Below are 23039 nucleotides of genomic sequence, written 5' to 3'. Positions count from 1 at the left end.
TCTAGTCCCAGTCAAGCCTTCACAGGACTGCAGTCCCAGCCGACATCTTGACTACAGCCTCGTCAGAGACCAGAGCCACCGCCACTCAGTTTTAAGCAGCTCTCAAATTTCTGACCCACAGAAACTGTGAGAGATAATAAATGTTTATTACTTTAAGCTGCTAAATTCAGGTACAGCGTGTCACACAGCAACAGATAACCAATATATACAACAAGACAAACCAAAGTGTCCAAAGGACATCTGATTTGCTCTTCTAAACTATTCAAAGAGTCACCAGAAGCACCAGATTCAGACTAAAGAGTGAAAAAGCATTCAACTCTCACAAATATGTAATTGCTCTCAAAAGCTAATTAACCTGACTTCCTGACTTTTGCTTTTCATGAAGTCTGAATTACAGCATGTGGATGGAAGAGCACATATGCCAAACCATACCTTTTGGTCCATTCTCCAGGGCTTCTTCTGCGGCTTCTGGTTCAAGCTCTTTTTCAGAGTTGTCAGTATGGGTTTTGGCCTGTCCATTCACTGACATCATATCACTTGGCGTAGTTGTATTCACCTTTGATGATGTAGGCAAAGAAGCCCCAGCTACTGCTACTTCCTGTTGTTTCTGTAATGCTGCCTATAAGTCAAGAAAAAGTGAAGATACACTGACCAGGAAGGTTAATAAACCGGACATTTGCCCTGAAATGCATTCTGACCCTATGTTTTTGCCCCATCAAGAAGCTCCAAGAAATTACTAATAAACTTTATCAGTTTTTATCCTATCTATAATGAATATTAGTATCACAATATCAAACTGATAGCTAAAAATGTCAAAATATTAACATGGACAAAAAAACTGTAACTGAGGATCTCATTTTTGTGACCTGAGGATCACTAGAAAAACTAACCAGGAAAAATTAAAGTAGGTAGAAATAATCAACCCAAAATAAAATTATTATAGGTAAAAACTGAACACAGTAATATCTGTTCTTAAAATTGATAAAAGAAAATCTTGATAAAATTCAGATACATAAAATTTGAATCAGAAAAATTAAACTTGGTAGAAATAAATGGTCACAGAAGAAAATTCATACAGGCAGAAGCTATAACTGGTGAAACCTGATAAGGGCCCCCAAAGCAACAAATATGGACAAAAATAATCAATAAATTAAATCTTCACTCTAAACTATATACAGAAAAATTCTTATCACGATTAAACTAAAAACTGTTAATCATGTAAAAAGTATTGACCTAAAAATTAAATAGGCTTATAAAATGGAGTTTGAGGTCAAAAGACTTTCTTAATGAAAATTCATCACTGTTTACATAATTATGATTAAAATATGTATATTCATAAACATGAAATCAAAATGTCCTCTGAGTCAAAATGGAGAATAAAAACATCTTAAATCTAAAGGACAACTACTTTAGGACATCCCTCTCCTATCAAGATGAATAAATATTAATACTACTAGAAATGCCTAAGTATTACTTGAGTAACTTTTGGGGGAACTGTGAATTATAATGTACATACAGAAAAGTATACAAATCATAAATGTACAGCTTGATCAATTTTCATTAGCCAAACATACACATGTAACCAACGCCCAGATCAAGACATTACCTGTGGGTCTTCCCTGGTGGCGCAGTGGTTAAGAATCCGCCTGCCAATGCAAGGGACATGGGTTCGATCCCTGGTCCAGGAAGACCCCACATGCCGCGGAGCAACTAAGCCCGCAAACCACAACTACTGAGCCTGCCTGCTCAACTACTGAAGCCTGCGCACCTACAGCCCATGCTCCGCAACAAGAGAAGCCACTGCAATGAGAAGCCCGCACACCACAAAGAAGAATAGCCCCCTCTCGCTGCAACTAGAGAAAGCCCGCGCGCAGCAACAAAGACCAAACTCAGCCAAAAAATAAATAAAATAAAATAAGATATTATCTGCATGTCAGAACCCTTCCTGGTACCCCTTTCCAGAAAGTCCCCCAAGGGTAACAACTATTCTAACTTGTAATATTACAGATTTGGCTTTGCCTGTTTTTGAACTTTACATACAGGAAATTGTATAATATATGCTCTTTTTTGTGCCTGGCTTCTTTTACTCAACATTTGTTTGTGAGGTTCATCTATTAAGTCACAAGTAATTATAACTGTATTTTGTTTGTTTGCATTGCGACAGGATATGCCACTGTGAAAATACAAAATTTATTTATCCAATCTACTGTTGAGTGTTGGGGCATTTCAGTAACTTTTTAAACTAAAACACTAAGTTATAATAAGTAAGCATACATTTACAACAGTTAAAAAAGAAAAGAGAGAAAACACAGGAAAAAAAGCCTTTATGATATAGTTTCATGGTTTAGGGATAATGATATATCTTGGCATATCATTTACAAACCAGTTACTTAAACAGCAACGCCTCTCTCCGCTGCTAGTGCAGGTTGGCAAAACACTTAAGAGTTTAAAATACCTTCTTCCAAGGCCTAGATTCTCAGTAATTTCCACATCAGTTTTCTAAGAGTACCAGCTTCAAGAAAAAGGGCATACAACCAAAACAAGTCAGCACACTCAGAACATTCACTGCATGACAGGAAAGCAAAAAAAGCTTTTCTGTGGATGATCAATTGGTCAGCTCAAATGGTCCCTCTCCATTTCAAGCCTTTCTGGAAACTCTCTAGCAGAATGAACAACTCCCTACCCCGGGATCCCACTGCCTATGAATATACATCTATTACATATAATAGATTGTAATTATGTATTTACATAATCTCTCTTCTATACTCCAGGAAGTTTTTATTTTTTTATTTTTTAAATTTATTTATTTATTATTTCAAAAAATTTTTTTTTAATTCGTTTCTGCTTTATAACAAAGTGAATCAGTCATACATATACATCCGTTCCCACATCCCTTCCCTCATGCATCTCCCTCCCTCCCACCCTCCCTATCCCACCCCTCCAGGCGGTCACAAAGCACCGAGCTGATCTCCCTATGCTATGCGGCTGCTTCCCACTAGCTATCTACCTTACGATTGGTAGTGTATACATGTCCATGCCTCTCTTTCGCTTTGTCACAGCTTACACTTCCCCCTCCCCATATCCTCAAGTCCATTCTCAAGTAGGTCTGTGTCTTTATTCCCGTTTTACCCCTAGGTTCTTCATGACATTTTTTTTTAAATTCCATATATATGTGTTAGCATATGGTATTTGTCTCTCTCTTTCTGACTTACTTCACTCTGTATGACAGACTCTAGGTCTATCCACCTCATTACAAATAGCTCAGTTTCGTTTCTTTTTATGGCTGAGTAATATTCCATTGTATATATGTGCCACATCTTCTTTATCCATTCATCCGATGATGGACATTTAGGTTGTTTCCAGCTCCGGGCTATTGTGAATAGAGCTGCAATGAACATTTTGGTACATGTCTCTTTTTGAATTATGGTTTTCTCAGGGTATATGCCTAGTAGTGGGATTGCTGGGTCATATGGTAGTTCTATTTTTAGTTTTTTAAGGAACCTCCATACTGTTCTCCATAGTGGCTGTACCAATTCACATTCCCACCAGCAGTGCAAGAGTGTTCCCTTTTCTCCACACCCTCTCCAGCATTTATTGTTTCTAGATTTCTTGATGATGGCCATTCTGACTGGTGTGAGATGATATCTCATTGTAGTTTTGATTTGCATTTCTCTAATGATTAATGATGTTGAGCATTCTTTCATGTGTTTGTTGGCAGTCTGTATATCTTCTTTGGAGAAATGCCTATTTAAGTCTTCTGCCCATTTTTGGATTGGGTTGTTTGTTTTTTTGCTATTGAGCTGCATGAGCTGTTTATAAATTTTGGAGATTAATCCTTTGTCAGCTGCTTCATTTGCAAATATTTTCTCCCATTCTGAGGGTTCTCTTTTGGTCTTGTTTATGGTTTCCTTTGCTGTGCAAAAGCTTTGAAGTTTCATTAGGTCCCATTTGTTTATCTTTGTTTTTATTTCCATTTCTCTAGGAGGTGGGTCCAAAAGGATCTTGCTGTGATTTATGTCATAGAGTGTTCTGCCTATGTTTTCCTCTAAGAGTTTGATAGTTTCTGGCCTTACATTTAGGTCTTTAATCCATTTTGAGCTTATTTTTGTGTATGGTGTTAGGGAATGATCTAATCTCATACTTTTACATGTCCCTGTCCAGTTTTCCCAGCACCACTTATTGAAGAGGCTGTCCTTTCTCCACTGTACATTCCTGCCTCCTTTATCAAAGATAAGTTGACCATATGTGCGTGGGTTTATCTCTGGGCTTTCTGTCCTGTTCCATTGATCTATCTTTCTGTTTTTATGCCAGTACCACACTGTCTTGATTACTGTAGCTTTGTAGTATAGTCTGAAGTCAGGGAGCCTGATTCCTCCAGCTCCGTTTTTCATTCTCAAGATTGCTTTGGCTATTTGGGGTCTTTTGTTTTTCCAAACAAATTTTGAAATTTTTTGTTCTAGTTCTGTGAAAAATGCCAGTGGTAGTTTGATAGGGATTGCATTGAATCTGTAGATTGCTTTGGGTAGTAGAGTCATTTTCACAATATTGATTCTTCCAATCCAGGAGCATGGTGTATCTCTCCATCTATTTGTATCATCTTTAATTTCTTTCATCAGTGTCTTATAATTTTCTGCATACAGGTCTTTTGTCTCCTTAGGTAGGTTTATTCCTAGATTCCAGGAAGTTTTTAAAAGAACAGAAAGGCACAGGAACAATGTAACGAACACCCATGTAACCACACCCCCAAATTAACAAGTGTTCCCATTTTGTTATTTTGCTCAGTATTTATATAAAAATTAATACTTTATGGGACTGAAGTTCCCTTTGCTCCTTCCCCAGTCCCTCTCCTTCTCTCTTTCCAGAGACAACCAATCAATTTGATAAACTTGACTTTGTTCACTGCAATCTAAAATATGGCTTTCCAATTCTGTTTCAAAGGTTTTTGGTTTTCCCCTATATGCCTGACTTTGTTATGACTAAGTGATAGCAACCTATAAGCAGGACAGTGTATAATGAGCTAGCCTATTAAAAAATTATCTCAATGCCCATCAAAGAAGCAGGAAACAGGGAGTGATATGCTAAAGTAGAAACAGGCTTTAGAGGACAGAAAAGAAATCCCTCCAAAATACCACTTATTATCTTGTAACTCTAGTTTGACATCCTTTTCCTCTTCTCATGGATTATACAAAACCTGCAGTGCCTTTTAGCTGCTCACTAAATGCTAAAGACTCAGGGGAAAATGTATTTTAGGTGAGGATATTAATTTTCAAGGAATTTAAAGAGCTTGGCAAAACAACAAAGATTACTTCACCTAACAAGAAATATGGAGCAACTATAATGTAACACTTCTCTTCCTTTTTTTAAAAACAAATATTTTATTAAATTTACAGAGAAACATAGTTTGTGGTTTTTTTTTGTTTTTTGTTTATTTTGGCCATGCCCTGTGACTTGCAGGATCTTTGTTCCCCGACCAGAGATTGAACCTGGGCCCCTGGCAGTGAAAGTGCCGAGTCCTAACCACTGGACCGCCAGGCAATTCCCTGCAACACTTTACTTCACTCAGGTATTTGGACAGGTAGTAACTACTTTATAAGTGAAAATTAATTAAATACGTAAACTTAGCTAGGTTAACTTTTAAGGAGGCATTTTATGCCTCTGCAAGATGTAAAAAAATGAATGTAAAATCAGTTATCTTCCCTATGCACCAAATACTTTCACAGAGTAACTATTTTCTCATTTTATTCCTCTGATAGTCCTATGAGGTTAACAAGTACCAGGACTTTATAGCCCATTCTTACTGACTGGGAGAAAAGGTGGAAAAATCAGAGCAATAGGCAACTTGCCTGAGATCAAACAAGATAATGGCGAAGCCAGGACAGAATCCAAGTAGTGTGTGACCTCCAGTCGCATGTCCTTCCCCTAAACCACATATTCCTATGTGGAACCAAAGCCTGTGGGGGCACTAATCACCCAAGTCCTCATGGTTCCAGGATCACTATTAGAATCTACGTCAAACTCACTGGAATAACACTAGGTCCATACAAATCCCAAATACAGTTATGACAATATAATAGTGGCCACATCATTTGTTGCTTCGGTATCATATGCTTCCTTTCATAGTTGCCAGTGCAATGTTAAAATCTCCCTTAATAAAGGTCATCTAAAAGTTACGTTATACCCGAGAGGCTAACTAATGCAAAATTCATCAGCAACTGTTAAAAAAGAACTTGCGTTCCAATGAAAGTAAAAACCCTCTCTATGGCTGAATTCGGGGGTTATCTATCGTACCTGTTGCTGTGCAAGCTGGACTTGATACAACTGCTGCATATATTGCTGATAGTGTTGCTCCTGCAACTGGCGGATGAGAATTTGCTGCTGTTCGTAGTTCCCTGGATACTGTTGGGCTGCATACTGCTGGAACTGCACGGCAGTCTGCGAGTTTAAAGCTGCCATTATCTGCTGCCTAAAGACATTAAAAAATATACACTCGTCTGACTTCAGGAGATTGACTGTTCATGACAAAATAAAATGTCCCTGTTATTGATTTTTATAATGCATGACTCTTAAAAATGACTAAGGTAGTAATGTATACCAATCAACATGTGTCCTAGGTCCAGAGAAAGAATAAGAAAATAAACTTGGCCCCTACTTTTTCACATAGGTTTTTCAAGGAAAATTTGGGATGAAGAGGGAGAGTAATAAGCATATCGTCATCACCATCATTATCGTCACCGTCATAACTGCTAACATTCACTGTGCCCTTACTATGTGCCATGCAGTGTTCAGAGCACTTCCATGTACTACCCCACTTGGTTCTCACGACCACCCTCTGAGGTAGGGTTTCACAAAGCAGGAAGTGGAGGAGTTCAGTAACTTGCCCGAGATTACACTGCTGGTAGATGCCAGAGCCAGGACTCAAGTCTAGGCAGTCTGGCTCCAGCCTGTACTCCTGAAACATGGTGTTGTAAGAGGATGGGTCATCATCTGTGGCAGAGATGAGATACGTAACTGTTGGCCATGGTTTCTCTACCTAAATACATGAAGAGGCAGAAGAGCTAAAAGATGCTACAGAGGGCTCTGGTAAGTATAAAGAAAGCCAGTGAAAATCTGAGTGCCCTTGGCATTGAATGTAAAGCCTGCCTTAAAGAGGGATGCTGAAGATAATATCTGGGCACACTTGGTTTAGAGATACTGATTTCTGTAAACTATTGCTCTTCTTTTTTTTTTTCCCAGAGGAACCACATGCTTAACTCAGTCATGTGACCAAACATAAACACCTCAAAGCCATCTGTTAACAGATAATAACAAAGCAGAATCTCAAACTCCTGAATAGAACATGACACTGGGTCCATCTAGGGCACCCCTCTCCCCTCAAAAAGAGTAGCAGTCATAGTCTCTCTCCAAGGTAGACTGAGGCCCTGGGTCACTTTGAAGCTTTTCTGAGGAACTACTCAGAAATAGTGGGGAGAAAACAATGGACCCGCGTGTCCTCTGGTTTAATCTACATGCCATGCCACCTCTAGAACCCTAGGCCTTCTTCCCACAGTGTTTTATGGGTGTTAATCCCTTCCTCCTTATTCCCACAGCTCCCTCTGGAAGAACCAGTCCCTTCTGAGACAGCTGCTCTCACAGCCCTTACTGAATAAGAAACGGCTTCAGCTCCCAAGTTCTGTACTAGGAGACTAGGAACAGACACCCGACACAGGCTGAACCAACTAGATCCTTTGGCCTGGGAATTTGTAACTGGGTCTCTCATAGGCCAGCCAGTCTCTGTCAGATGCATGAAAACAAAGACCACATAAATCTTGGCTAGGATAGCCTTGCATATGCCAAAGCAGAGTGACAATTTGCAGAGAACAGGAAGAATGAAACAGAGACATAGCTGAGAGAAGCAAAGACAAGAGATTGTGTAGACCCAAAGACAGAGAGCAAGCAAGCAACCTCAGTTCCTATTCTAGTGCCTGGGTTCTGGGAGCAAATCCCAAATCCTTCTAATACATTCTTCATTCGCAATCAAATGATGCTTAAGATGAGGCCTTCCTTGGTAACACATTATTGGTACAAATGGCAAGGAGCTAATGCTGGTCGCCTTCCCAGTCAAACAACTCAGAGAACTATTCCAAGGCACACAATGGTAAATGGTCAGGCACAACAGTGTGGCAATCCACTGCTCGTCGTGAAACACAAGCCACACAACACGCGTACTTTTGCTGCTCCAGCCGGAGCCTCTCTTCTTCTATCCGCCTCCTCTCTTCTTCCTCCCGCCTAAGCCTTTCTTCCTCTTCTTGCCTACGTTTCTCTTCCTCCTTTTGCAGACGTTCTCTTTCTTCCTCTTCACGCCGCCTTCGCTCTTCCTCCTCCTTCCTACAAGGTAAAGGACAGAGAGAATGAACCCTAAACAAAGAATCCCGTTTAAAAATAATTTAAGACTACTTCCCAGTGAAGACTGACACAAGCTTTTTAGAGAATCGTGATAATTTTATCACAATTTGAAATACATATACTTCATGAGGAGAAATTTATCATATGGAGTCAATCTCAAAATATACAGATCACAGCAAAAACAATGACTGCTGCACAGCAACAGAAAAAGGAGTCCATTAGTTAAGGTACCACTTAAAACATTACGATACCCTGAAACCTCCCTTCTAAGATATGCTCACAGCAACCACAAGCTTTTCCTTCATACTACCTGCTGTGGTTGAAATTAAATTTGTGTGATAAAGTTAGCAATACATCTGCCTTACTCATTAAAGTACATGCTCCATAAGGGCAGAGACTGCCCACCTCACACTGCTATATCCTCAGGGCTTACCACAGTGTGGGAAAGAATAAGCACGCAATACATGTGTAGAAAAATGAATAATCAACCCTGAAATGCCATGTAGCCATAAAAAAAGAATAGGACTACATGGCACAATATGTAAAGACATTTAATATGTATGTTTAATGGAAAAAGCAGGTAAATAAATAGAAGAAGGCCTGGAAAGATATACCTGAAATCTGTCCGCTATTATCTACGGAGAGAAGAGTGAGACTAAAAGTAAGGTGGGAAGGAAGGTTTTCAGTTTGTGCTTCATATACTGCCATAAATGGAAAATCATTTATATTGCTTATATTCGTGTATAATTTCTGAAATTAAAACAAAATTAAAGCTTTTAATTAAAAAAAAGAAAAGAACAGTTGGGGATCTAGGTGCAGCCCTTACCCAGCTCTTGCTCACCACCACAGCCCCTCTCCCGAGGGAGAGCAGACTCTGTTGCACTAGGAATGGATGCCATATGGGCCAAGAGTTGTGAGGAGTGCAGGGAGGTTGAAGATGGGATGAAAGAGAAGACTTCTGAGGGGTCTCAGAGAAGACCCCATTTCATGGCCCTCCATGAGAAGTGTCTGGGTTACCCCACTTTTCTCCCCAAACTTCTATAAGTGATTAACACACCAGAGCCACAACCAAGTCTCAAACTACAGCAATAACATGACCTACTTTTTATATGTCACAGATAGTACACAGGGCAAGATGTTCCATAAACCAGAGCTTAAGCTTCAGGATAGAGGAAGTCTAGTCTTAAATGCTTTAAAAGAATTCTACATGGACCTCATCTCATGACAAAGGTATATTTTTAAAAGGAAAAATATAGTTTTACATGTTGAGCAGTAACTTAAATATTCAATTTATCATTAAAAAAGAACTTAAGGGACTTCACTGGCGGTGCAGTGGTTAAGACTCTGTGCTGCCAATGCAGGGGGCCCGGGTTCAATCCCTGCAGGGAACTAGATCTTGCATGCCACAACTAAAAGAGCCCGCATGCTGCAACTAACACCCGGAGCAGCCAAATAAATAAATAAATAATTTTTTTTAAAAAAGACCTTAAAAAGCAATATATACTACTTCCAAAGACACAGCTACACCTCAATGATCCAATATCACTACACAATGGACTGCAGCAACATAAATCAATTCCAGTAAAGGAACCTCATTCCATTCTCATAAGAATCAAAACTTTTTCTCTGGCTAAAAACTATCTTCCTTTGGATAAGTATCTTCTGGAAATGTATTAAGATATTTTCTATTCTCTTAAAGAGAAATAAATTATACCCAATACTCTGTCTCTTGGTAACTCAGGCGTTATAACTGCAAGCATAAAAATTGTACATGTCATAATACAGTGATGGAGAGTTTACTTTCACATTAGCCCTGACTGCCACACTTTTATTATTCTTGCATCTATTTTTCATGGTTTCTGTCTCCTCCCTCACTGTTAGGCTATTTTCTCTTCTAATGTTATTTCCATTCCAGGTTAAGGTGGGAAACCAGAGAACCAACTGTTTCTAAAGTAAGTATAATATAATCTGAGGGAAAATTGGTGTTACAGCATTATTTTCATTACCTAGAAATTTTGGACTGTCAAAGTTCTTGAAAATATAACCTCTAGATAAATAAAGTGCTGGGGGACTTCCCTGGTGACACAGTGGCTGAGACTCCATGCTCCCAACGCAGGGGGCCCGGGTTTGATCCCTGGTCAAGGAACTAGATCCCACATGCATGCCGCAACCAAGAGTTTGCATGCCACACCTAAGGAGCCCGCCTGCTGCAACTAAGACCTGGTGCAACCAAATAAACAAATATTAAAATAAATAAATAAATAAAGGGCTCACTGTAATTCTGTTGAGTTCACAACCATGACAGAGAATCCCATAAACAAAGAAACAGCACATTCAACAGCTCCCCATGCAACCTCAGGAAATAATCAGCCATCTGGAAGCCACAGCCCATGTGAAATGCCTATGTAAGGTCTACCATGTAGCACAGCTGATAACCATGCTATGGAGTATGAATATTCTAGAAACCCAAGGGAGGCAGCGGCAAAGGGCATATCAGACCAGAGGGTGAGGAGGAGGGGGGTGGCTGAGCTCACTGTGCTTGCGCAGAAACCTAGTGCAGTAACACAAAAGGGATGCTGCCGTGATGGACGGGTGGTTACTTTTAAAGGTATGGCCCGACGGAAGGAGTAAACCCTCTCCCCTCAAAACTCATAAGAAAAACACCTGCTCCCATCGGAAAGTTGGAGCAATTGCCATAAGAAGTGGGGATCCAATGGAAGTAAGACACCTGATTTAAAACAGACATTCCATAAAGCAAAAGCATCAGTATACTATGCAGTAGGCTGCTCAAGGGTAAAGTATTCTGTGCCCTCAAACTTCACCTTTTTTTTTCTTGCTCTTCCTTCTCTATCTTGTGGGATGCAACATACGTTGAAAAGAGATGGCAACACCTATTCAGGAGCTTGACAAACTCTACCATGGCATCCTCTTTGGACATGTTTCCCAGGGCTGCCCATTCTCTCCTGTAAAGAATAACAAGAAAAGTTACTTCCTCTTCTTAATAGAATGAGAATTTGATTTAATTTAAACCTAAATATGAACAAGTCTCAATTATAAATAAAATGAAGAATGATTCTACTATAAACAAAAGGTTCAAAACTTCAACAAGCATGTACTGATTTACTAAATTAGATATGCCACATACAAACCAAACTTACTGTCGTAAACCACAGTTTAACTGCACTGCTGATAATTTCCATACCAGTAAAAGGTATCAAAGTTTTACTTTTCTTATATCATAGGTTAGCCTTAACTGAATAAAATAATTAATATATTCTTTCTTGTCACAACTCTGTATGTCCCAATAAGGGAATCAATTACTATACTGTAAATGGCTTTTTAAATATTATTTAGGAAGAATCAAATGAAGCTGTACTTGTCGTATATTCATAAACAGATGAGTAAACTTCTTCCACAATATTTAGCCATAAACATCTCCGAGCCAAAAACAGATAAACGTCTGAAGACTCCAAAAGCTGCAAGCAAAAATGTTTGTTTAGTTCTTATTCTAAAGCTAACAAGCCAGCTATTTACATCTTAATCAATTTACTTTGTACCCTTTTCAACATTACTCTCGTTAAATTCATTATACAATAAAATACCGTTACCTCCTGTCATTGCCCAACACATCAAAGAATCCAACCTCAGGACAAGTGTCTGGATTATATGGACCCATAAGAACCTGCTTAGGCAGTGCCACAAGCTTCAGTTTTTCTTCATAAGTTGGATGAAATGCTTTGCCATCTTTTTCTTTAAGAAAAATAAATACAAAGAAAACAATTAGCACTGGCAAAATACATAATTTCAGCATCATATGTTGAAATTTTGCTGTAAGGTATATCACAAATTGCCTGTGATATATATAAACACCACTATAGGGAGACTTTAATTTCAAGTACTAAATTTTAATAGTCAAAGCCAAGATAGAAACACTTTATGCTGAATTAACTTTTTAAAAATAAAGCTTAAGTACTGATATTTATGTTAAAACTACTACAAAGAGTAAATCAACTACAGTTAAATTTAAAAAAAAAAGCCGCTACTAAAGAAAAAGCAATCTGTCAAGCTACAGTAAGGACACACATATTAGTGTACCACTTGACATATTTTACAAATGTTAAAAATGTGGGCTTCCCTGGTGGCGCAGTGGTTGAGAGTCCGCCTGCCGATGCAGGGGACCCGGGTTCGTGCCCCGGTCCGGGAAGATCCCACATGCCGCGGAGCGGCTGGGCCCGTGAGCCATGGCCGCTGAGCCTGCGCATCCAGAGCCTGTGCCCCGCAACGGGGGAGGCCACAGCAGTGAGAGGCCCGCGTACCACAAAAAAAAAAAAAAAAAAAAAAGGAAAAAAAATGTTAAGCAATCATTTCTTAAAGTAGTTAAAAAAATAATTTTATATCAGGCACTTTTAACATGAGAATTACATATACTTTGAAAGGGTATATTCAAAAAGTATCCATTCGGGTCTTCCCTGGTGGCGCAGTGGTTGAGAGTCCGCCTGCCGATGTAGGGGACACAGGTTCGTGCCCCGGTCCGGGAAGATCCCACATGCCGTGGAGTGGCTAGGCCCGTGAGCCACGGCTGCTGAGCCTGCGCATCCAGAGCCTGTGCTCCGCAACGGGAGAGGCCACACAGTGAGAGGCCCACGTACCGCAAAAAAAAAAAAAAAAAAAAAAAGTATCCATCCCACTGAGGCACTATGATGTGGTAGAAAGGGATTTGGAATCAGACAGCCTAGGTTTAGATCTCATCTCAGACAATTCCTAGCTGTAGGACCATTTAACCTCTTAGTCTGTTTACTAATAAAGTGAAAAGTCCTGATACTTCAGAGGTAACAGGATAGTATTAATGGTAATAACTGTTAGATCCTTTTACTTCCTTCGTATTATGGCTGGCTCTGGCAGATTTCCAATGGGCAATTATGAGAGAAGCCAGTTTGACCTGTAGAGACTTAACTACCACCAACAACATTCCAAAGTAGTATGAAACTGGGTAAATGGGAAGTCCTTATAGAATAGTTCTACTTCTTTGATAAATGGTAGGATTAATTACTGGTTGATTCTAATGATAATAAGAGATTACCAAATTTCAAAACAAACAAAAAAGGAGGTAGAAAGTAGTATATATTGCCTACAGATTTTATCCATGTACACAGAGGTCACCAAAAGAAAATCACTGATGATGAGAGAAGAATATGGTTTAGAGGATATAAACAGGAAACTCAGAGGAGAAGAAAACACCAGAAGTTGCCAATAAGCATGCCAAGATACTCAATTTCACTAGTCAAGGAAATGGAAAGTGAAACCATTAGATACTAAGACGCTCTCTGCCATCAGATAGGTTAAAAAAAGTTAAGTAACATCAAGAGATGGTAAGAACAGGACAAACAGGTACCCATTCTCATACACTAATGTTGAAAGTATAAACTGTTACAGTTATCTTGGAAGGAAATTTGGCAATATATTCCAAATTTATAAATGTAGATGCCCTATGGTCCAATAATTCCAGTTCTCATCATCTACCCTTGATAAGCACTCCCAAATACACAGAAGGAGGTAGATATAGGGATATTCTTGCAGCACTCTTTTCTTGTTACTGTAACCAAATTAAAAGTTCATCAGTAAGGGAACAGCTAAATAATGTGTCATATTCAGCCTGTGGTATAAATGAAGCACATAAAGGGAACACTGTTAAATGAAAAAAGCAAGCTGCAGAAAACTACGTACAATCATAGCACAAAATATATATCCTCAATTCTAAGTACTTCTGCACCCACACTTTAACATCTCTAAAATCAGATTCGCTTTTACAATCTATTGTACTTTACAGTTATAATTGGCAGTTTTTCTTTCTTAAATTACATAATAGTAAGTCTTAGAACTGATGAAATACATCATGTCAACATATATTCTATAGGTACATTTATATGAATGTAAATGCAAAGAAAAATATCTAGAAGGAGTCACACTAAAAAGATAAGAATGAGAAAGTGGGAGGGGGCTAAGATCAGGAGTGGCGATCAGAAAATTGAAAACTGGAAACATTTTATAGTTCTTTTTTTTTTCTTTAGGCCACACTGTGCGGCATATGGGATCTCAGCTCCCGGACCAGGGATCGAACCCGTGTCCTCTGCACTGGGAGTGTGGAGTGTTAACCCCTGGACCGCCAGGTAAGTCCCAAAACTAGAAACATTTTAATCTTTCAAAGGAAAATATGTGGAAGAACAAACTAAACTGTTAAGAGGTACTGCCTCTGGGGAAGTGATTGCCAAAACTGGGGGTGGGAACTGAAGAGAATTATACATACGCACTTCTATCTGCATTTTTCTCAACAAGAACAAACTCATGTAATATTTGGAAAAAAGACAAAACTGTGACTCTGACCTTAACTTATGTAATAAAAATCAAAACAACTCAGAAACCTGTGGACCTTCCATCTGTCTTTGCTACTGAGCAAACACTATCACTAAACAATTATCACGAAGAGTAGGAACTTCCTCTAAAGCTTTTAGAACAGGATTATCCATAGGTCTATATTTACCAACTAAAAGGCAATCCTCATTTTAAAATCTAACTCTTAGAAGTCTATTTCAATCAATGATGGAAATTATAAGCCCTTTTTTACATTCATTCATTCAACTTAATAAATATTTATTGAGCCCTTGTACGCAAATCATTGCGCTAGACATGAGGATTCATTGCCCTCCTGGAGTTTACAAACTACTGAGCTCAATTAAAAATGTATAGCTTGGCAATACAGTATATAATTGTGTTTAGGTGCATATTTCAGATGTATATATATACTGCAAACAAATTATTAAAAATTATATTGAGATAAAGGAATGATTATTTTAGAGTTAAGGAAAAAATAAATTATGTCAGAGAGGTAATATGACTTGTTACAACTCTTTAGGTTGGGCCAGTAGTTACGTTTAATTCCAACATATTATTTAATCAAAATAAAGCAAAACAGATGAGAGCTTACAAAACCAAAATACATCTTTACATTATTTTTCATGTAAAAACCAACAAGCCTAGGGACTTCCCTGGTGGCGCAGTGGATAAGAAGCCGCCTGCCAATGCAGGGGAGACCTGGACCCTGGTCCAGGAAGATCCCATATGCTGCAGAGCAACTAAGCCCGTGTGCCACAACTACTGAGCCTGTGCTCTAGCGCTCGTGAGCCACAACTACTGAGCCCGTGTGCCACAACTACTGAAGCTCACGTGCCTAGAGCCCGTGCTCCACAACAAGAGAAGCCACAGCAATGAGAAGCCCTCGCACTGCAACAAAGAGTAGCCCCTGCTAGACACAACTAGAGAAAGCCTGTGTGCGGCAATGAAGACCCATTGCAGCCATAAATGAATGAATGAATGAATGAATGAATGAATGAATAAATAAATAAATAATAAATAAGTTAATTTTAAAAAATAAATAAAAAATAAAACCCAACAAGCCTAAAAGAGGTGCTCCTTATTTCATTCACTTCCCAATGAATCTTTTCTAAATACAGCCTTGAACAATTATCTTAGCAAGAAACACGGTGTTATACCTGTTCACTGCTGCATTATTTAAAATTTAAAATCTATTTATTCAACAATAACGCAATGCTTATAGTAATCCACTGAATAGATTATACAGCTATTAAAATAACAATATAAGGGCTATATAGCATTTCAGAGAATATATTTATGATGTATTAATTTAAATAATTAGAATAAAAAATTAAATACTAGGTTTATAACTATGTAAAAATAGGTGACTACACATACAGATTTTTCTTTTTAAAAATTACAGTTAAGATTTTTCTTACAAAATTAGCTTACCAGAACTCTTTATTCTAAGATGTTAGGGTGCTAAAAAATGTGAAACAATAGTGGCAACTTTTTACCAAAAAGCCTTTCTCCAATTTTAAAGATGCCCATAAGCTTCCTTTACCATCTACCTTAATTTTGTACATATTAATCACCAAAAGTTTTCTTATGCTAATTTCTTATGCTAAGTTTCTCAGAGAAACTTAGCACAGACAACTTTCTTCTTACTTCCCCCAAAAGTGATGATCTGAAAAACAGCTCCAATCTTGATCTTAGCCTATTAATTGAAAGATTATTATGTAGAAAGGTTTTGTTTTTTAAAACCAAAAAGGCACCAACCTAACTATTCATTTTATCTTGAGCCTTATAAAAGAAAAATGTGCTGCTGGTCATTCAAGAAAAAAAATGGTGTAGTGAGCCTGGGAAACAGTGGAGGTAGAGTGCATAGCAGAATATAACTTCCTTGTTTTGTTCAATCAGGATCCCTGAGATTTTGTTTTGTTTTTTCCTTAAAAAAAAAAAAGTCTAGGGCTTCCCTGGTGGCGCAGTGGTTGAGAGTCTGCCTGCTGATGCAGGGGACACGGGTTTATGCCCCGGTCCGTAAGGATCCCACATGCCGCGGAGCGGCTGGGCCCGTGAGCCATGGACGCTGAGCCTGCACGTCCGGAGCCTGTGCTCCGCAACGGGAGAGGCCACAACAGTGAGACGCCCATGTATCGCAAAAAAAAAAAAAAAAAAAGTCTAAATTCTATGAAAGTGGTTACTTTGACCCAAATAAAGATAAAATCAGATGGAAACTTTATTCACTAGAAGACCAAACACTTTTCTGAGTAGTCATGTAATACAGCAGTTTTCAAACATACACACACAAGAATTCTTATTTGCTTTAGGAAGATGTTCTGAAGCTAACGGGTATGAAAAAAATATTTTAAAAATATGACTACTATAAAGTTATTCTAATGGAGGGAGGGTCCATTTCTTATGAGGTGATAAATTTGCTCCTTTATTTCAAACTAGAATCGGGGACCATGGGAGAGGGTGAGTCAACAAGGAAACTACCCGTTATTCAGCAAGGTGTTAGTCTAACCTTGACCCTAAAAGGTGACTCATCAACAGAGGGAGGGGGGTTTTAGGATTTTTGGATGTCATTTTAACATCTGCCCTTTTATGCCTGACGGAATTAATTTTTCAAAAGGGGAGTATGTTTTTAAGTATAAGTTTCTGTCAAGCACTCACATAAATTTGTTCACCACCATGAACGCCAGCACTAAGCACACGCTTTGTTAACAGGCACTCACCACACCAAAACCACACCCAACAAATCTCTCTAAAGAAGAAACTGACTGTACAAGTCAAGTTCTGTGAAAATGAGCACAACAGTACATCCAATCTTGTGAATTTTACTGGCCTTTCCATAGAATCTTTTATGTATTTGCTAGTTTTAAGACTTGCTCTATAATCCTTCCTTTAATACGTATTACTGAATCTTCAAATTATTCATCATTATTCTAGCTGGGAACTAAATCTGTCTTAAACACACACACACACACACACACACACACACACACACACACACACACACACACAAACCAAAGAAAAGGAAACACACCAAAATGTTAATACTAATAATTATTTCTGAAAGATTGGATTACAGATTTTTTCTTTATTCATTTTTTATTTCCTCAGATTTCCAATGTGCATATGTACTTTTATATCAAATACACATATGCTTTTTTTCTTTTTTAACAAACGTTTTTAAAAAGTCAAGGCAACTTATCTTTAAGCCTTTGGGATGAGATTAACAGATCAATTATTCTCTCCTGAGGAATATACAAAACCCAGAAGGATATACTAAGAATCCCAACCACCTTTAGTACAGGACAGCCCACATCATGTTGACACTCTAAACTTCAACGAAAGCAGAAAATGAAAACCCTTCACGATCAATATCATTAGGCAGACTATTATAGTATCATAAAAAAGTTACTTCTCTCCTACTCTTCAGATGGCTCTAGTTCACACACCATGAAGGTGTGTTTTGTTTAGTTTTTCTGCATTAGAAGATTATAATTTTCTCCTAAATTATTTCTTTTTTTAAAAAAATATTTTATTTATTATTATTATTGTTTTTAAACTTGGCCTTGTTCCACGACTTGTGGGATCTTAGTTCCTTGACCGGGGATCGAACCCAGGCCCTGGCAGTGAAAGCACCAAGTCCCAACCACTGAACAGCCAGGGAATTCCCTCTCCTAAAATTATTTCTGGTTCCAAGGGCATTAAACATAGTTAGCAGGAAAGAAGTTATAACTACCATAACTGCAATAGACAGAAAAGCCTTGCTGAAACTCAAAGATCTTTAGCCAAGACCATATACCCAAAGGAAAGCTCTTTCAGTCCTGCCGGTAAGGAAGAGAGGCATCAACCTCGGTCCCTGCACTTACAGAGTTAATCAGTACAAAGTCATTAAATTCAATCAATTTGGAAAAGCGCTTTCCATGGCAACCTCAAAGACAAATGTAAATTATGCTGGAAAGAAGGGGCAGAGCTATTCAAGTGTGTGAAAACACAGCAGTGAAAAGCAGGAAATGACCACCTCTACTACCTGGAGAAGCGTGAGGACAAAGCTAGTCGTTTTCAATCAAATGGACTAAAAGGGATCACTTGTTGGCATCTGTCCAGTAACAATTATATTAAAAAGTTTATTTTCTATAAAATTGAAGACCAAAAGTCAGGTTAAAAATCTATTTTACCTAAAGGAGACAGACTAAAGCAGGGATTGGCAAACTAGACCAACTCTGCCCACAGTTGTTTTTTAAGGCCTGTGAGCTAAGAATGGTTTTTATCTTTTTTAAGAATTGTCAAACAACAACAAGCAGAAATAGATGAACAAAAAACAAAGAATATGAACACAGACCATATACGGTCCTTAATGCCTAAAATATTTACTATCTGCCCCTTTACTGAAAATGTTTACTGACCCTGGACTAAAGGAAGAAATAAATGCAAAAGCTAAATGATTTATAAATATTTAAAAAATTCGAATATAATTAAAAGGATTGAAAACATAAAATTCAACTTCCCATTAAACATGGTGAATTGAACACACACAATTACACCTGATCCTCAGTGAAACCCCACTAAAAGGAAAAAGGAAGCCAATTCAGAGAACCCTGGAAAGGCTCAGGAATTGAAGGTACCAGGTTCTTTAAAAGCTGAAGTCTAGATAAAAATAGGGGTTTTGGTTTAAAAACTATCTAGGGACCTCCCTGGCAGTCCAGTGGTTAAGACTCCATGCTTCTAATGCAGGGGGCTCGGATTCGTTCCTGGTTGGGGAACTAAGATCCCACATGCCTTGGGGCGTGGCCAAGAAGTAAAACAAACAAACAAATAAATAAACACACACATATATATGTATATAAATAAAAACTATCTAAAAAGCAGGTACCCCTACCTCCCATTTTGTTTGGCAACCCCAAGCAGGCAGATGGCTACCTTGCCCCTACTTAGCAGAGGTCTGGATGTGTATCCTAGAGAACATGAATCACAGATACTCCAGGTAGGAGAACACCAGCCTGAGAGTGAACTGCAGGACTAAAGAGAAACGAAATGAAAGTTACGCTAGTAAATGGTAAACAACTTCCACCCACCCTCCCTTCTCCTGCCTAGTGCCTAAATGCTGGCCAACTAGGTTCATACACTCCAGGCAGGAGACAGGAATATTTTCATGAAAAACTGGCCCAAAATGAAAGACCTACACATACTAGTGTGAAAGATACTGATGTCGAGGGTTCCCCAATGGAACTTCTGCCTCATTACCTACAATAAAAGCTTGTACTCGAGGTTACAATTGGCTCTCCAGTGCCTCACCCTTTAACAAGAATGAATACCCAAGGATCACCGGACATTTGAGAAAGCTCCCAACATGGGGAAAAAAAAAAGGCTGAAAGAAATTTCCAACAGGAAAAAACAAAGTCTAAAAGAAAATACGGAATTCCAGGAGAAGGAATTCCAACACCACAGAGAGGTGAAGGTAATTTTCAGGATGACAGTGGGCAGAGACTCAGAAGGTAGAAAGCTAAGACTGAATCAAAAATTTAAGGATATCTAGGAGAAATGTCTCTTAAAAAAAAGAGTTTACCTGAGGACAGAGAAAAAAATGATAATTACCTCTAACTACACAAAAGACAAAGAGTTTGCATAGGAACCAAAATATAATCAAAGTGTATGATCTGTCTCAGGTATGAATAAAACAAACAGAAACAACTGACACTGATTTAATCACAAATGTGATATTATAAAATTAAGAGTTTGAGAAGGAGGAAGAGAGAGGCATACATGTATAAGTTACTTTTTTCTTTTTCTTTTCTTTTTTTTTTTAAATTAAAGAAGCAGGGACATCCCTAGTGGTCCAGACTCCACATTCCCAATGCAGGGAGCCTGGGTTTGATCCCTCGTCAGGGAACTAGATCCCTCGTGCCACAGCTAAGACCTGGTGCTGCCAAATAAATAAATATTTAAATAATAATAATAATAATAAATAAATTAATTAAAAGAAGCAGGAAAATGGAGACAAATACCAGAAGAAATAGTTAAAATAATGGAAAGTGGTTGCCTTGGGGGAGAAGGTCTTGGAGATGGGAAAAAAGAGAGATGGGGTTAGCTATTTTTCCTTATAAATTTTATAGTACAACTTGACCTTTTAAATTGCCTTGGTTTTCACTTTGATAAAAAGGTAAAAGGAGTAAACTCATATGCTCAATTTCAGTAATCAGCTCTTAAGACATTATAACATGTGCTAAGTATAGTAATACCACCCCCTCCCCAAAGATATCCACATCTAATCCTCAGAATCTACATCCCAGTGAATATGTCAGGTTACATGAAAAAGGGGAATTAAGATTGCAGCTGGGGCTTCCCTGGTGGCGCAGTGGTTGAGAGTCCGCCTGCCAATGCAGGGGACGCGGGTTCGTGCCCCGGTCCGGGAAGATCCCACATGCCGCAGAGCGGCTGGGCCCGTGAGCCGTGGCCGCTGAGCCTGCGCGTCCGGAGCCTGTGCTCCGCAACGGGAGAGGCCACAACAGTGAGAGGCCCCGCGTACCGCAAAATTTAAAAAAAAAAAAAAAAAAAAAAAAAGATTGCAGCTGACCTTATCCTGGACTACCCACGTGGGCCCAAAGTAATCACAAGAGTCCTTATAAATGGAGGGAGAGCAAGAAGAGTCAGACGGAGATTTGAAGACGTTATGCTGCTAGATTTGAAGATGGAGGAAGGGGCCACAAGCCAAAGCATGCAGCTGGCCTCCCGAAGCTGGAAAAGGCAACAGATTCTCCCCTAGAGCCTCCAGAAGGAACAGAGCTCTGCTGACACCTGGATTCTAACCCCGTGAGACCCATTTTGAGCTTCTAACCTCCAGAACTATAAAACAGTATGTGTTGCTTTAAGTCACTAAATTTGTGGTAACACATTTTCTCAATAAAGAGAGAAATGGCTTCTAGATTACATTTCTATTAAATTCATAAGTATCTAACTTTACAGTTCTAGTAAGACAGCATAAATAATTTGATAATAGCATTATAATCACAGTTACCAAGCCCAAAGCTCTGAAAGATTACCCTTCCATCTGAAATTAATTAAACAAAAGGTTATTAGTCTCACATGTCAACTGTCAGAGTAAGTTTACTGAGAAATATTTTTCTCTTCTCTCTGGACGTTAAGATAGAGGAAGGTAACAAATTATTTCAATGTTCCTTCTAGCCTTTATTTGATGAAATGAAAGCCAATAAAATCTATGGGTTGGAAAGGATATTAAAGATAGACGACTGAAATGCACAACCAAAGTTCAAATCCTCTCTACATAACCACTTGCTCTACAATAATTTGTTACTGGACACACTATATAAAAAGATGTATATTGTAACATCAATAATCTAAAATGTGAGGGAGGGAGAAGTGAAAGAATAGAGTTACTGTATGCTATGGAAGTTATCAGCTTAACCTATATTTTTATACTACAGTATAGTATTTTATAGTATAACTATATTATATAAGCCTCACAGTAACAACGAAGAAAAAACCTGAAGTAGATACATAAAAGATTAAGATAAAGAAATCAAAGCATACCCACCTAGTTACTGCTAACGTATGCTTGAACTCTTCCTGGTGATGGGAATTCATTGTCTCAAACAGCCTATTCCATGTTTGGATAGCTGTGACTTTTATTTTAGCTCTTTATTCTGAGTAGATCTGTCTCAATTTTATCCACAGGGTCTATTTCTAGTCCTTGGCATTAAATAAAACACATCTAACAGATCAGACCTCAAAAAAAGCCACAAAATACTGTACATCATATTTGCCCTGAGTTCTCTATTCTTTAGGCTAAATATTCCCAGCTTATTCACTCATACATACCTCCTAAAGACCCAGCTCTGCTATTTACTAAGTATATAACACAGACACAGATAACCTTTCTTAGCCTCAGTTTTGCCATCAATAAAATGGAGATAATAACTTCTCACATTTCTTGTGAGGGTTAGAAATAATGTGTTCCAAAGTCTTGATACAGTGCCTGAGTAGAGCAGACACTCACTAAACAGCAGCTATTATGATAATGATGGCAGGGATTCGAATTCCCACACTATACAAGTTGCTCTCTTCTGAATGAGCTCCATTTTGTCTTCAATCCTAAAGAATGATGCCTCAAACTGAAAGCAGTATCCAGGGATTGTCTGAACTGTGTGGAAGATAGCAGGACCACCTCCCCCTTCTCTCATGCCAGATACAGAATTTCCCCCAAAGCAGCCTAAGCTCAAATCTGTTTTCTTTCATGGCCCTATCACTGTTGCCTGGCA

At 38.5% G+C, this 23039-nt stretch overlaps 1 protein-coding gene across 1 annotated transcript in view; it reads right to left on the bottom strand.

Annotated features, from left to right (window-relative positions):
• The window catches only part of ACBD3 (acyl-CoA binding domain containing 3), a 36425-nt gene that overhangs the window by 7434 nt on the left and 5952 nt on the right, over positions 1–23039 (bottom strand). Inside the window, exons 2-6 of the mRNA XM_082616279.1 lie at positions 11991–12132; positions 11205–11345; positions 8206–8364; positions 6289–6463; positions 433–619 (exon numbers count right to left, since the gene is read on the bottom strand). Of these exons, the coding sequence (XP_082472405.1) occupies positions 433–619; positions 6289–6463; positions 8206–8364; positions 11205–11345; positions 11991–12132 (804 nt within the window). The remainder of the gene's footprint in view (positions 1–432; positions 620–6288; positions 6464–8205; positions 8365–11204; positions 11346–11990; positions 12133–23039) is intronic.

This window comes from Mesoplodon mirus (genome assembly GCF_964341445.2).
Source record: "Mesoplodon mirus genome assembly, chromosome: 3".
Taxonomy (NCBI): Eukaryota; Metazoa; Chordata; class Mammalia; order Artiodactyla; family Ziphiidae; genus Mesoplodon; species Mesoplodon mirus.
This window is presented reverse-complemented; position numbering and strand designations above follow the sequence as displayed.